The sequence below is a fragment of the Contarinia nasturtii genome, unplaced genomic scaffold, assembly GCF_009176525.2.
Source record: "Contarinia nasturtii isolate CC-2019 unplaced genomic scaffold, AAFC_CNas_1.1 Cnas_scaffold_78, whole genome shotgun sequence".
In the NCBI taxonomy this organism is placed as follows: Eukaryota; Metazoa; Arthropoda; class Insecta; order Diptera; family Cecidomyiidae; genus Contarinia; species Contarinia nasturtii.
The window spans coordinates 2,035,452-2,048,820 of record NW_022197436.1 but is presented as its reverse complement, the minus strand read 5'-3'; the positions used below and the strand labels follow the sequence as shown (position 1 = coordinate 2,048,820).

The 13,369-nt window shown below is 32.0% G+C and overlaps 3 protein-coding genes across 3 annotated transcripts; 2 read left to right on the top strand and 1 right to left on the bottom strand.

Annotated features, from left to right (window-relative positions):
- Positions 1-1,325: 1,325 nt before the first annotated feature.
- On the top strand, positions 1,326-2,017 carry LOC116352372 (28S ribosomal protein S18c, mitochondrial). The gene is made up of 2 exons (XM_031784916.1): positions 1,326-1,462; positions 1,546-2,017. The coding sequence occupies exons 1-2, from the start codon at positions 1,426-1,428 to the stop codon at positions 1,935-1,937; spliced, it is 429 nt and encodes a 142-aa protein (XP_031640776.1). The 5' UTR covers positions 1,326-1,425; the 3' UTR covers positions 1,938-2,017.
- LOC116352363 lies at positions 1,995-2,841 on the bottom strand. Its single transcript, XM_031784904.1, has 2 exons — positions 2,497-2,841; positions 1,995-2,248 (listed from the first exon to the last, which is right to left on the bottom strand). Exons 1-2 carry the CDS (start codon positions 2,749-2,751, stop codon positions 2,027-2,029), a joined length of 477 nt encoding a protein of 158 aa, XP_031640764.1. The 5' UTR covers positions 2,752-2,841; the 3' UTR covers positions 1,995-2,026.
- A 75-nt stretch (positions 2,842-2,916) lies between these two features.
- Positions 2,917-8,369, top strand: LOC116337712 (ATP-dependent DNA helicase fml1). The gene is made up of 12 exons (XM_031762500.1): positions 2,917-3,260; positions 3,328-3,373; positions 3,474-3,829; positions 3,932-4,594; positions 4,668-4,779; positions 4,841-4,954; positions 5,310-5,419; positions 5,481-5,741; positions 5,809-7,602; positions 7,683-7,885; positions 7,953-8,058; positions 8,135-8,369. Exons 1-12 carry the CDS (start codon positions 3,006-3,008, stop codon positions 8,294-8,296), a joined length of 4,182 nt encoding a protein of 1,393 aa, XP_031618360.1. The 5' UTR covers positions 2,917-3,005; the 3' UTR covers positions 8,297-8,369.
- The last annotated feature ends 5,000 nt before the right edge of the window (positions 8,370-13,369 follow it).

Sequence of the window (13,369 nt, the reverse complement as noted above, 5' to 3'; positions counted from 1 at the left end):
TTTTTTGTAGTATACTTCGAACCTCCAAAATCATGTTCTGGCAGACCGATACATCCATTTCCTTCAACTTTCGTTCGATTCGATCCATCAACTGTTGCTCGTTTTGAGCTTCCCAGCCCATCTCGTACACTTTACTTTTGAGGGCCGACCAGAAATCTTCGATTGAACGTGCCTGTGGAATGTTTGATGGGTTGTCCTCTTTCGGTACGAATGGTATATTTTGCTCAGTGAGCCAATTCAACGTTTCTATCGCATAATGACTGCTTGCAAGATTCGGCCAAAACATGATTTCGTCTCGTGCGTGATGGTTTTCAATAAATTGCTTCAGTTTTGGTAAGCATTGATCAATATAAACGTCAGAATCTATCGCTTCGGCTCTTTGTGGTCGAATAACTGGCGCTGAAATACCTTTCGATGATATGGCCACCCACACCAATACCTTTGGCTCAAATTTTGCCCCGCCGGCATTGTCTGGTGTTGTTTCAATGTTGTCAGTGTAAAAGCCATCATTAGCACTCAATTCATGGTGCGCAAAGGTAAAGTATGATTCGTCATCCAAAATGATGAATTTTTCATTTGAAAAATGTTTATCACGAAGTGCACGGCAACATTTTGGTATTATTTCGAGTTGACTCGGTTTGTATTTTGATGCTCCGTTTTGTTTACGATAAACAATGTTGTTTTTCTTCAAAATGCGATGCACTGTGGAGCTTGAAACTTCAAATTTTCGTGATAATCGTCGTGTTGACTGACCATCCTTGTTTTTAGCACTTGACAGCAGACTTTTCGTTGTCCGAACACTTAGTTTGGATGGACGACCCGGAATTTTTTTATTTTCTTGTTCCTTACCTTCCCGGCAATCCCTTAAAACACGAAATATGCTTGAACGTGAGATTGGTTTGTCTTTGAACTTTGCAAGTATTTCTTTTGTACTTAGTTTGCCAAAACAATCTGCGACACACTTGCGTAAATCCAGTTTGTACGACATTGCGAATGAATATATTTAAATTAAAAAATTATATGAAAGACAGAAATGTATCTAAACAAATACTGTTAAGCTTCGTTTTGATACATGCAGCTGTCATCTGAGAAATGTCATACTAATGCGTTCCGGATTCGAAATTCGAAATTAAAAAAAAAATCCATGCAATAAACGTTTTTTCAAAAAATATCTCACCGAAATAAGTTATTGTTTATATCTTTTCTACGAGAAATTATGTAACATAAATACTTTCGAAACAAAAAAAAATGTATTGAGATCTGTAATCTTAATACGAATATGATAACCAAGCTGTTGCCAGCGCCTCAAGTGAGTGGTGCTCAATTCACATTTATGACATTACTACAAATAAATGTAAATCTACAATCAGAGTAGTCTTTAAAAAAAAGGAATGTTCAAATAACTCACAGAAAAAGAATTTAAAAATGTCGATTCAATTAGTTCGAAATATATTCCGGCAAGGTATGATAACACGATTCAAAATATTTTAGTTTATGTTATTTTCACTATATTTTCTATACTTCTCTTCTACAAAACATTTGTAGGTTATATTCAGCGTGTTTTGAATACGACAAATAGCATTGCAAAATATTCAAGTCAATTACCATCCGGGGATGAAGTAATCGATGATGCAGAGCCTATAAATATAAAAAATCCGTACAAACGTGAAAATCGTCAATGTCTTTTATGCAAATTAAACCTTACGCCCGATTACAAGAATGTTCGTTTGTTGTCACAATTTCAAAGTATGTACACTGGACGCATTTATGGTCGACACATCACCGGACTATGCAAAACAAAGCAACAACAAGTTGAACATGCGATTAGACGATCCCACCAAGTTGGATTCATGCCACGCTATCATAAATATCCAGAATACAACAATGATCCAAAATTATACGATCCAGAAAAACCAATTCGGCCACATCCATATTAGAAATCTATAAATGAATTGTAATTCTTTTTAGAAAATGTTCATTAAAACAAATATTGATTGAATTCAGTAGAAAATGTAAATCTTTATTCTTAAACGTTGTTAAAAATATCTATTGGCAAGTTGAGGTGGGTGAGAATCTGTTCAATTTCCTGTTTTGGTTGAATGTCTTCTTGTAACATTTGAAGGGCATCGTTGCCACCATTGCACCACAATTCAATGAGGCCTTCTAGTTCCTTTTCTTCGCCTTTGTACTTGTCGTACGCCGCCAGTTGTTTTTTCATTTGTGAAATCTCTGCTTTCACATCTTGGACCTGAAGGGGGGATCATAATGGAAAAGTATTAATTTAGGAAATTAATTATCAAATAATGGAAATAAAATATTTTAATGAAAAAGGTAGTTTAAAAAAAGTAAGGAGACCACATAAAACCCAAATGAAAGTAAGTAGCAACTTGAACTTGTTACTTTTTTATAATGATGTGCCAATTTGATTCTTTCCGTTAATCAGGCCTTACTTTCTTTTCAAACATATTTCGATGATAAATAATATATTAGAATTACATTTTTTGGAAAAATGTCTTGATCAACATTGCCCAGTTCCGAAATTGTAATGCATTCGTCCGATGATAGTTTTGTACGTTTCGTTGGTGTTGCCAAACAATCTTCAGCTGTTTGTTTTGAACGCGGAATATTTGTTGGGGTCATTTTCAAATTGACATCGGAACGATTTGGTGTCACATTTTTAAATGTTGAAACATTTCGACTCAGTCCAAGTCGACGCGGTGTTATTGGTTTTTTTTCATTGGTTTTATCCATTATTTTGGGCCAAAATTGTTGGCAAACAAAACAATTTTTATAAAAACTCTATTACACCAAAAGTAAGGATTCTATTATGTTGTACATAAAGTGAGGTTATAACAGACACAATTGACAGGAACAATTGACAGTTCATTTGTTATTTTCAGTAATGTTTATTGTCCATGCATGAATACAACATAGGCTTAGTGTGTTTGTAAACAAATTAGTAAATAAAATAAATTTATGGAATTTTCGTTGGTCACTACAATAAAATGATGAACGATGAGAGTGGATCAAGTTTGAATACAGAAGATGTAAGCGAATCGAATATATTGTTCGATGAATCCGTGCTGCAGTTGATGGACGATCCATTTCAGTCAAAAGTAGATTCATCGAAACTACGTACCGATCAAAACTACAATGGATTCGATTCAACAATGGGAAATACATGGATCTATCCAACAAACTATCCACTTCGACAGTATCAATACAACATCTCCCGCGCGTCACTTTTTAAAAATACGCTAGTAAGTCAATGTTTTTTTTAGCATCATTAAAAATCAAAATCAATTAATCTGATTTTAAAATTTACAGGTTATTTTACCTACCGGGCTTGGCAAGACTTTTATCGCATCAGTTGGTACGTATATATATCCATGTGTTTCAATGTGTTTTTGTTTTATTTTCGAGTGATTATAATCATGTATGCATTATTAATATTTATTTTTTTTTTTAAATAGTTATGTACAATATTTACCGATGGTATCCGAGGGGAAAGATAATTTTCATGGCACCAACTAGACCTCTAGTGGCCCAACAAATTCATGCGTGCTATCAAGTTATGGGCTTTCCAAAAGATGAAACGATTGAATTGACTGGACGACAAAGCAAAAAGCTTCGAGCCACTGCTTGGCATAGTAAACGGGTGTTCTATTGTACTCCGCAAGTTGTGTGGTCTGATTTGAATGATGCTGAAATTAATTTTCCAATCAACGACATCAAACTTATTGTAGTTGACGAAGCTCACAAGGCAAGAGGGAAATATGCCTACACAGAGGTGGTGCAATCAATATGGTCACGCAATAAATTATTCAGGGTAATTATTTAATGTTGCAATTTCATTTTCATTACATATTTCCATTATTTCCATGACTTATTGATTAATATCCATGATATCCTTTCTTTTCTATTTGGTTAGGTATTGGCATTATCAGCCACACCTGGACGATCCTTGCAAGATGTGTCTGAGGTCATTCAAAATCTTTTAATTTCAAATATTGAAGTCCGGCGCGAAACATCAATTGACGTAGCTCCTTTTACATTCAAAAAGAGTATAAAAACGATTGTTGTACCGCTAGACGATCGACTCAAGAAAATTCGGCTTGGTTTGTATAATTTGGTTGAACCATATGTTTCGAATTTAATTCAGCAACAAGTGATTGGTGGTCATCTTGAAAATTTAACGAAAGCCTGGTTGCTTTTTGACCGGAATAAATTTCGTGAAAGTACATTGATGAATCGACATCCAGAACAATCAAATATCAGTAGTGACTTCAGTGTGTGCATTAGCATTTATCATACAATTGAATTGCTTGAGCGGCACGGTCTTCGAGTTTTCTTAAACTACTTTAATGACGAAAATTCTGATATTAATGCTGAGGAAAAATCAAATTTTATCATGAGAGATCACAATATCAAGCGATTCATTTATGAGATTCGATCAGAGTCAGGCATAGCTCCAATAAACAATCTTGATATCTCATTTCAAGCAAATGCCCCAAGTTTTGACTTGGAAACAACGATCGACTATGGACATCCAAAATTTGAAATTTTACAAAATTGTTTGTTGGACCATTTTAAGGTAACTAAGCCAATCCATATCAATATTTAGCATTTTTACAATAAAAGGATTTTAATCATTTAAACATCTATAGGAGAGTTCCGACACAAAAGCCATTGTATTTTGTGAATATCGTGAATCAGTGTTCCTTATCAATCACATGCTTATAAGAAATGGACCCTTAATAAAACCAAAAGTTTTTGTTGGTAAGTATATTTAACTTAAATTTACTTTGATTTATTTACTAAATTAATATCGATCGAAAAGGTCAAGGGTCATCGCACAATAGAACCATCACACAGAAAGAGCAAATCGCCATCATGAATGATTTTCGGATGGGAAAATGTAATACATTGATCGCTACATGTGTTGCTGAAGAGGGTAATTAAATTAGAAATAAGGACAATTTGCAAAGGAACTGAAGTCGCTGTAGCAAACAGATTGCTTACAAATCGAGATTTGGTAGAGATGACAATCATTGTTATACTTAGAGACCATATCATGGTGCCGGTTCATAGCTGAGCAGACTGACAATTTCAGGGGTAAATACGGGACGGGTTGTAATTTCCTCATAAATTCCTAACAAATTAGGTCCAAAAACCCTAGCAAAATGATAAAAAATCACTCTCCCTGTCTGCTCAGCTATTGTCACTAACAAATCTTAATTTTAAGCAATCTTATTTGCGAAAGAAAATTTTGTTCGCCTGAGATGACTAATTTCCAATGCCTCCTTTAGGTATTGATGTTGGTGAAGTAGACTTTATCATTTGTTTTGATGTAAATAATAAAAATCCAATCCGATTTATCCAACGGATTGGTCGAACTGGACGAAAGCGACAAGGAAAAGTAAGTTTAATTACAATCATTGTGTAATATGTTGCCAATAATGCTGATTTCTTTATAAAAGGTAGCAATGCTCGTAACAGAGGGAAAAGAACAAAACATTTTGAGAGATATACTTGCCACCAAAGATGGAATTAATCAAAAAATTGGAAAAAGTAATGAAATCAAAAGTGTGCTATATAAAAATTGTCCGCGTTTGATTCCACCTGAGTTCAATCCTCGATGCATCGAAACATTCATTGACATAAAAAATACACAAGAATCACCACTGCCTTTACGAAAAAAGGAATCAAAGTCAAAGAACAACACAAAAAAACCGAAAAATGTTAGTTGATATAATATTTTTTAGTTGGTTTGGTAATAATTCAAATAAATGTTTTTTTCTTCTACAGAATGCCATCCCAGAAAAAACCGGCACCTTGAAAGCATTTTTCAAGCCAATTGAAATCGATGACGAATTGGAGGAAAATTTTGATTTGTCATCTTACCGCAGTGATAATAATGATAATAGTACAGAAAATAAGAACAGCTCGCTTAAACATATGGAGAAAATTAATGATAAGAATAATTCATGTGAAGATGAAAGTGATGTACAAAATAGAATTAACGACGACGATGTGCCTTTAGATGTTAAATTGCAAAAAGTGTATAGCGCCTATATTACGATTAAAAAAAGTCGTGCCAAATGGAATGGTTTTGGTGAGAAATTGTCAAGAAAACCCATAAATAATGAACATTTGCCAGATGCCATTGCCGATTTCATGAGTAAATATACAAAGGAATCAGATGAGCATCGAGTTTACAGAACAAATGCAGATCTTTTTCATAAAAATTCGGATGACGCAAAACAGAAATTGTTCGAGCTGATGTCGATGCTTGAGAAACATCGACATTTAGAAAGAAATAAATCGCAACCATCAGAACATGAACTTGATAATCAAACAGAAGTCGGAGATAGTGAATTCCAAACAAATATTATGAATGATTCCCAAATGTCATTCTGTGTCAATACGCAACATCAATCAAAATACGCATCTCAGTTAAAACCACATCGAATCATGTTAGCAGATCAGCAAATAGCATCCAGTACCCCAAATAAGATGTCCAGCATTAAACAAATGAATATGGTTCCATTGCATTCACCAATTGTGGCAAATGAAATAATTCCAAGCAGTCGACGTAATGAAAATGGAGAAAAATGGTATCTAAAATTCTTGGGACTTGATACAGCCTACGACTTGTTTTCGGACGACTGCGATGAAAATACGAGAGATACAAAAAATACGTCTGACGAACAGAAGGAAATATGTGATAATCTTAATAAGTCAGTTTGTGGCAACCACAGTTTCATCGATGAAAAAGAGGAGAGTCAATATACGGTATCAAGAATTCTAAAAATCTGTGAAGATGCTGAAAAAGCAAGAGGTGATAAATGTGATAAATCTTCTATTTTGGAATCGACACTGAAACGAAGGCGACTATTTATCGGAAGTGTTGATGATCTTTTTTGTGAAGATTTTGATGATGATATTGTCATAAACACACAAGCTGTTGACGTATCACTTTCCCCAGCGGATGACATGCTAAACTATGATGTTGGAGATGCAATTGCAGAACAGAAAAATTCACAAGCTTCAACAAGTTTGTTCAAAGACACCATCGAAGTAGCATCGTCCAATAAATCGCAAAATATTCCGATTAAATCGCTTACTGCTGTTAAGTCTGACGAACTTTTTTCTTCCTACAATGAATCAACGACAAATATCACCAAACACATTCCTAATCAAGTTGACCACGTATCAAGTCAAAATATACAGACAACACCACAAAAAAGTAATAGTACGAATATATTCTCATATCACTGTCGATCGCCGTCGGTTTTAATAAAGTCATCAAGCGTTTTATCCCAATTGGGGAACAATCAAAATAATTTTCACCCGACATCAAGTGATCAACACAGTAAATCCTCAATGTTTGGCTCTGGCATACTGAAATCGGATGTAAATTTGAATAGTCGTCTAGAAGATCTCGATGAAATTAAAGAAAATATCACATCACCATTTAGCACGTGTCATACATCAGCACTACGCCAAAACACAAACCGACAATTAGAATTTCAAATTGATTCAGACTGTGATACAGAATTTTCCGGAGACGAGATATTCGCTACGTGCCAACCAATATCGGTATGATTAATTGAGATATTTTGTTTTTGTACAGATAAAATGATGAGCTAAAATTAACATTTTTATTGTATATTCAAAAGCAACGAAAGAAAACATCGAATAAGGTAAAACAGAAGCGTAAATTGAAAAACAAATTCAATTTCATCGATGACGAAGTGGCTGTGTCAGGTGACGAGTCTAGCGATGAAAACTTCATTGAAACTCAATCACAGCTTAGCATAACTGATTATGAAGAAGACGATCCATCGGTCGATATGCAAGCAAAATACTTACAATCAATCAGGTGAGTCCTTTGTTGAAAGAATTTTTATTCAATAATAAATATAATCTTTATATACTTCAAAATATAGGAGTCCTATGGCTGGTCGTCGCTATCACATTCCCAGAGTTGTACCAAAAGTAACTCAAAGTATATTTTCACAGTTTGTTGCTCCAGATCAATCTAGATATGAAGAGGTATACATTTTTTTCGATTTTTGTCAATAAAAAAAAATTCTTCAAAATGTTATGTTTTATTTTGGGCATTCAATAGGATTCATTTGTTGTGGGTAGTGATGAAGATACTGATGATAGTCATAGTGATGAAACAACAACGGTACCATCGAGAACGAAGAAACGAAAGTCTGATGAAATTGTATATCCAAAGTTGAAACGGCGGCGTCGAATTATTGAAATGAGCTCGGATAGTGAATAAAATGTACTCATTTAATATGTAAACATGTGATCAAGGCATATTTATTAAAAAGAAGAGATTAATTTTTTACTCACCCAGTTTTTTTTTTTATGCTTACAAAGTAGTTACGGTAATGGAAGTAGTTCTGGTTTGGAACCATATTCATACGTCCTCAAGGTAAGAATGTAAGGGGGATAATTGAAAAAAATCGACAGGGGTAAGCAAAAAAGTGAAGTGTATTTTGTGAAAAGTGTATTTTTTCGTTTTTTTCATGCTCTCATGTTTTTTTGGTGAAAATCCCTAGTAAATCGAAGGAATTCTTCCCCATGAAAAATTTGTTGAGCAAAAAAAAAGTCTTCACTTTTTCAATCAAAAACCCAAATTAAAAGAGTTCTTTGAAAATTTTAATGTTTTGAAGGGTAACACTTCGTCAAGAGGGGTGAGAGGTAATAATTTATTAAGTCATGATAAAAAAAAAATCAGTTGGCAAAGTCAAAAAAGTATATTTTCGCTTTTATTTTGTTTTTTATTGAAGTTGCTTTTTTTACTTATATTATTCAGTTAACTTAACATCTAGTAATTGCAGTTTACAGACTTTACTTTTATTTCTTGTAAAGCTTTCAATATTTTCTGATCAGAAGAAATATTATCAAGAAGAACATTATCCGTTTTTTCTTCATCATTTCAAAAAAATAATTGCTTTCAATAATTTCACTTAAAGTTAATTATTTTCAACTCCGTGTTTTTGTTTTGGAGACGAATTGTTTTTCGGAGAAACAATAAGAAAAAACTCTTTTTTTTATCTCTTGGAGCATATTATTTTCATTTTAATAGGTTTAAAACGTCACCAAATAAGTGATGATTGTTCTATTTTATACAACCGTACGAAACTGTTGATAAGAAATAGGCCATTGTATGGTCCATGGAATATTTTTTTTTCTATTTGGAAGTTCACTTTTGTTCCAACATCGCAAAATCCTATCTCTTATCGTATTCAAAACAAAAAAAATTGGAAAAGGAAATTTATTAGGAAATTATGTATCCGATTTTCTTTATTATGGAAATGTTCAAATGAACGTTATATGCGGAGTAAGTTTCTTTGAATTTACATTCAGTTTCATATTATGTGGCCAAAAAAATGTGACATTTTTTTTTATCTTTAAAATGACAATGATATCTGATACTCAGTCAAGTCTCTATCAACATAAAAAGTTAGACAATTTGTTTTAAACATTTTTTATTAGTATCTCCATAGACATTAGACTAGACTTTATACTTTATTTTTGGTAAGAACATGGCACAACTCTCTTTTTTTTTGTTAATATGTTACTTATTATGTTTATGCTTCGCTATGGTCACTTGGCTTTTGTACTTTATTTCAACCAACACTGATATTATTGTATAACGAGTTATTGATTTGTTAGTTGATGGACATTTTAACTAGACACATATGGGTGATAATTTCTTTTTTTTGGGGTAGACACTATATGTATTTTTCAAATTCAGCATATAACGAGATACGATTCCCAGTAAGTAGAGTCTACCCTATAGACGAATTTCACATGTAGTTTGGTGGATTATGTAAAAAAATACATTTTATTTACCACTTTAAAGAATTTAACTGAAAATAATATCTAAAAACTTGAAAATGGTTCAACAGAATTTCTCTCATTTCATTGAATTACTAGGAGGGATTCACGAAAGATTTGGAAAATTAACCACCCGGCAAATATTTTTCAAGGGTCTTTATAGTAGGGAGCACCATAGGCTTTGCCATACAATATTTTGCTTATAAACACAGAATGTTCCTTAGAACAATATATGTGAGGAAGAGCGGTCTGAAGGGCCAGAGGAAGCGAGCTCCGCCTTAAAGCGCTCCTTCTCACATCTATTGCTCTGAGAAACAGTCTCTGCTTATAAAGGATCTATATAAACCCCTTAAAAAGGAATATTGTCCTTATAAAAGGTGTTAAAAAGTGGAAGTTTCATTTTAGTTATACAAACATTGAAAACTATTTAAATTAAATTTTGTAGAGAAAATTCTTTTCGTTTCTTTTCATCCTCTTCTTCATTTTCTCATCACTATTAAGAGAACGTGAAAGACGTAAAATGGAGCGATGTATAATTAAAATATTCATAACAAAAATTAATTGCAAATCATTTTTGCACGCAAACTTCACACGCAATGAAAGTTTTTGGATGAAATCATAAGTTATAATTGGAATGTATGAATTTTTTTGAGCATTATTTAAGGCAATAATTAAGGTATGAATTTCGAATATTTATTAAAGTTTGATATTATTTTCATTTTTTTTTTTGTTTATATGCATGAAATAAAATAAAATTATAATGGGTTTATATAATTTTGAACGAAGTAAATCACAGTCAAAAACACTGACAGTTTGAGAGAAAAGACATATGATAGACAGCACCAGCAACATCGAATTACGTAATTCTACGCAGACAAGATTGCATATTTTAACGAGAAGTAAAAATAATTTTAAAAAAAAGAAACAAAAATGAATGAAAACTATTGTCTGTTTGTTTGTTATATAAATGACAATAAATGGTTTGTTTCGTTTCCATACACATCGGTATTATTCAAAGCTTTTTTGTTTTGATTGAAAATGTGAAAAAAAGAATATTGTATTTGCTTCAGATTCTAGTGTAAAATACACCAAAATTCATCAGCAATTTCGAAATTTGAAGCAAATAGTGGAATTAATATTAATAATAGAAATATAGTATTATTTTCATTAAACATTCAAAATGGGTGGAATTTGCTTCAGCGAACAACGTAACATACACTGAAATCGGTCAGGTGTATTTTGCGTTATTCGGCGAAGAAAATTGTTTCAATTCAATTTTATAAAAAATTGTTTACATCAATAAGTAATGTAGTAAAAAATGGAAATAAATCATTTTTGATATTGAATTTTTGTGAATACTTTTTTATGCATGTACTGTCAATCGATCATAAGGGACAGTTTCCTTTTAAGTTTTTTTTTTTTCTTGATTTTTGCTGAGGTAATATACCACATAAGATTTACATTTAAACACTACAGTCAGAAACTCTTTTTTCGTGAGCAGTATAAAGATCATCATGGAACAAAATTCCGTTAGATGAAATCATGAAATCGAAAAATTTGAATTTTCAACCAATTGGATAATTCTTTAAATAGCCATTTTAATCACTAAACTGAAAGGAAAATAATGTTAACCACATAAACATTTCAAAACTTGAAATTTGAAAGATGTATTACTGCAGATTTTTTTCAAATACCAGTAAGCTGCAGCAATAATCCTCAACAAGAAATAAGTTTTAGTCAGTTAAATTTATTGCAAGGGTAATTTATGCAAATACATACAATTTTGTTTTGGAATCGATAAATGTTCAACAGATTAATTCCAAAGGAAATTATTTAATCATAATTGTAAACAAGCTGCCACAGTTCGTATGAGTTTATCATAAAGTGTTTATTGCAGTTTGATAATTATCCAACGTAGTCCATGGTAGACTTCAAGTTCAATTTAAGCAATTCAGTATTGGGCAATATTTGTCAATTAAATTAGATTTGAAAGATAAATTAAGAAGTTTTATCCATTAGCAAAGAATCAAAACCAATAACTGGAACTATTAATAATTTCGATAACAACTCTATAGTAGATGGCATTGAGCTTTGCTCTTATCCAAAGAGTTCATTCCAACTACCGCAAGATATTGTGTTTTACAGTGCATAGTCAAACATAGCTGCACCGTTGATGCATCGTTTACGGGTAATAATTGTATAATGGGGTCAGTTTTATAACTTTGGCAACAATACAACTGTGTGAAGATATTGTGTTCTATGATTGTCAATTGATCATCAAATTTTGATGTGTTTATACTCTTTACAATTTAAAATGAGAAATGAATGCTCTAGAATAAAAAGAACATATTGTTTGCTCGCATATCGGAACGCGACTCATAACGGTTACACATCAAAGCGAAATCACATTTGGTTGACGAATACAAAATATTGGATACTTGTATTCTAGGGGCTCGGAAGTATTTTTTATTGATGAAAAAACACACATAATCAGAATTATTGATATATTTTGAGTTTAAACAATAATAATCACCATATTCACGAATATTGGTACATTTTGAGTGTGAACAATACTGTGAATAATCATGAATATTCCCAATATTTTGATTATCGTAAATATGAAAATGGCGGCAAATGATGTATGTCATTTTGTGGAATGTTATTTATAAAATCACACAAGCTTAGAACACTTTTACCTATACATTTTTGATGTTCTTCAGTCAAATTATTTTTTATCAAAGAAATATAAGTTTTTTAGGCAGAAATCTCTTTTTATATAATAAAAACAACAACTATTAATTTTATTTTGTGTTGTGTGTGTTTTACATTGGTGCCATATACGAGCTGAATAATGACAAATAATTACGTAAATATGAGAAATATTCAAAATATTCTCAAAATTTTCCATTTATACACCACATTCATACAAAATTGTCAAAACTGTGTTTATTTTGATTTTTTTTTCATGTTCCGAGCCCCTAGCTTGTATTGCAATTGCTTAATGTTCTAACATCTTCTAGCAACAAAACATTTGTTTCGCTTCGATGTACGACGCAGCTTAACGGTGACATTTGATTGTATATGAGAATTTTTATCTTTTTATCCTGAAAGTTCTTTCAATTTATCGGAAAATAAAAAAAATATATGAAGAAATGGAGAAATCTCATTTCTTAACCCTCTAATGCATTAATTTTTTTTCGACATGAGAACTATTTTTCTATGATTATTTTGGTTTAAAATTCCTTAAAAAAATAATCGAAATTCAAAAAATTGCATAGTTTACTCAAAAAATGCTATTGACAAAATTAGAGAACAATCGAATCCATGTTTAAACTGCTATAAAATTGCTATAAACGAAGAGAGGAATAATTTTTTTTGTCAAATTTCTGTTTTCGCGTACATCTGTGTGTATAATTAAACAGCCGCTTTATTTTCACTTGTCAAATGACCGGCAAATGAAAGCCTGAACCCTGCTGAATATATTTTAATTCATAAATAGAATCAT